The 2015-nt window shown below is 30.0% G+C and overlaps 1 protein-coding gene across 1 annotated transcript in view; it reads right to left on the bottom strand.

The window, feature by feature from the left end:
• LOC107004166 (esterase AGAP003155-like) overlaps positions 1-2015 on the bottom strand; it is a 4512-nt gene that overhangs the window by 1359 nt on the left and 1138 nt on the right. Inside the window, exons 2-4 of the mRNA XM_015202404.2 lie at positions 976-1074; positions 434-620; positions 59-160 (exon numbers count right to left, since the gene is read on the bottom strand). Of these exons, the coding sequence (XP_015057890.1) occupies positions 59-160; positions 434-620; positions 976-1074 (388 nt within the window). The remainder of the gene's footprint in view (positions 1-58; positions 161-433; positions 621-975; positions 1075-2015) is intronic.

The following is a 2015-nucleotide window of genomic DNA, read 5'->3' as shown; positions in this document are numbered from 1 at the left end:
TATATATATATATATATAAAGTAGACCATAAAATTTAAAAAATAAATAAATTACTCACCTAGTCTAGGTATGGTATGTCCTTTAGGATGGTGAATCACTTGAGTATCCACAAAACACTCTAGCAGAATTTCACCATCTTTTCTTTGAAAATCTGCCTCCCCTTCAAAAACAAAGACAAATACATTTATACTAATTGTATTGAAGAAGGGGAGCTTAGAGCCACGATAAAGTTATTTTCGTGTCCAGTATTAATACTGAAGCTCGATTAAATCAAACAATTCACATCAGAGAGTTTCATATCAAGGATAAATCTCTCCTAAACAAAAATAACTCTGCATTCTATAAAAATCGAACGACCTAAAATCGGATTAAGGAGTACTTACCTCTGCGTCAGTATCAATATAAAAAGAAATTGTAATGTGATAAAAAGTACCTAAGAAGTGAAGGGATGGACAATTGATAGTAGATGAAAATGTATTTGCAACCAATTTTGGTATCCCATAAGTTGGCCCTCCAAATTTAGCTCCTGATATTATTATCACAAACTTTATTTTTGGAACTTTTGTTAAAGCCACTCCATCACTTTGCATCCCTGGAATTGCTGCACCTAAAACAGCTCCCTATTTTCACCACACACACACACAAAAAAAAAAAACAGATCGGTTATAATATCTGACTAAGCATATTGAATCTTCGATTAATTGAAGATGTAGTGCATATTTCATCCTTAGCTACTTGTGAGACTTATCAAATTCGTTGAATTATAACTCGTTACACTATTTAATTGACTAAGTATATGCAATGTTAAAGTGTCTATTTATACTAAAAACTGTTATTATCCTTTAGAAATAACACAAGTAATCTTTGTGAGATCGTTCTCTTATTTAAAATGTAACTGATTGTAAAAGATTATTTTTTCTCGTTTACTCCTTAGAAAAGAAAAACAACCTAAATGAAAGTTAGAGTAAATTTTACCTGTGAGAAACCAAGAACACCATCAAAAGGTCCATTCTTTAACATAAAATCTTCTATATACTCAAGGCATTCTTCAAAATTGTAAAATTCTGTAAAATCCTACAAGAAAAATACACTATACTCATTTGGTATTGATATTTACAAAATAATGTAATTAATATACCAATTGATTTATGTCATTTTAGTTATAGTCCTGAAATGTAAGTTTGTAATTATAAAAAATAATGAGTCAAAGTTGGACAAATTGAGTAATTACTTGGGACAAAGATTGAACAATAACTCATTAATTTTTGTCATTCAAATTAACTATTTCTCATTTTCCCCCTGAGCAATACAACTTGTGTGGAACATAAATTCTTAAAAAAGTATATGGTATAACAATAGTACTTGTGAAATATTATGATATAAAATTATAAGCTTACGCAAGATAAAAAATTAAAAATAAAACACAAAATAGGAGCAAAAGTACCAATGACTCGAAGAGAAAGCTACGGTACTTCCCTTCTAGGCCGATAATATGATTCGTAGCCACATGTTTTAATCCGAGCTATCTAAGTCGCGCTACTAACCTAGTCTATAGCCACATGTTCTAATCCTGTGAGCTACCCAACCCGCTCATTTGCTACTAACATGATTCATAGCCACATGTTCTAATAACTCGTCCATTTAATATTTCTTTTTAGTTGGTTAGACTATGGGTGTGTTTAGTACCAAGGAAAATATTTTCCTTGAAAACAAGTAGATTTTTGACTTATTTTTTCATGTTTGGTTAGTTTGGTTGGTGAGTAGAAAATATTTTTCGATAACAGAATTTTAGTGTTTGATTTATGAATGAAAATGTTTTTAAAAAATATCTTTTATTTTTATTAGAGTAGAAAATAATTTTTGAAATTAAAAATATTTTTAAAAACAAACTTAATATTTTTTTGGAGGGGCGGTGTGAGCACGGGTAGGGGTGAAAAAATAAAAATTGAAAATTGAAAATATTTTTTAAAAATAAACTTAATTTTTTTGGGGGGAGGGGGAGGGGCTGGTCGGGG

Source organism: Solanum pennellii, chromosome 11 (genome assembly GCF_001406875.1).
Source record: "Solanum pennellii chromosome 11, SPENNV200".
Classification (NCBI taxonomy): domain Eukaryota; kingdom Viridiplantae; phylum Streptophyta; class Magnoliopsida; order Solanales; family Solanaceae; genus Solanum; species Solanum pennellii.
This window is presented reverse-complemented; position numbering and strand designations above follow the sequence as displayed.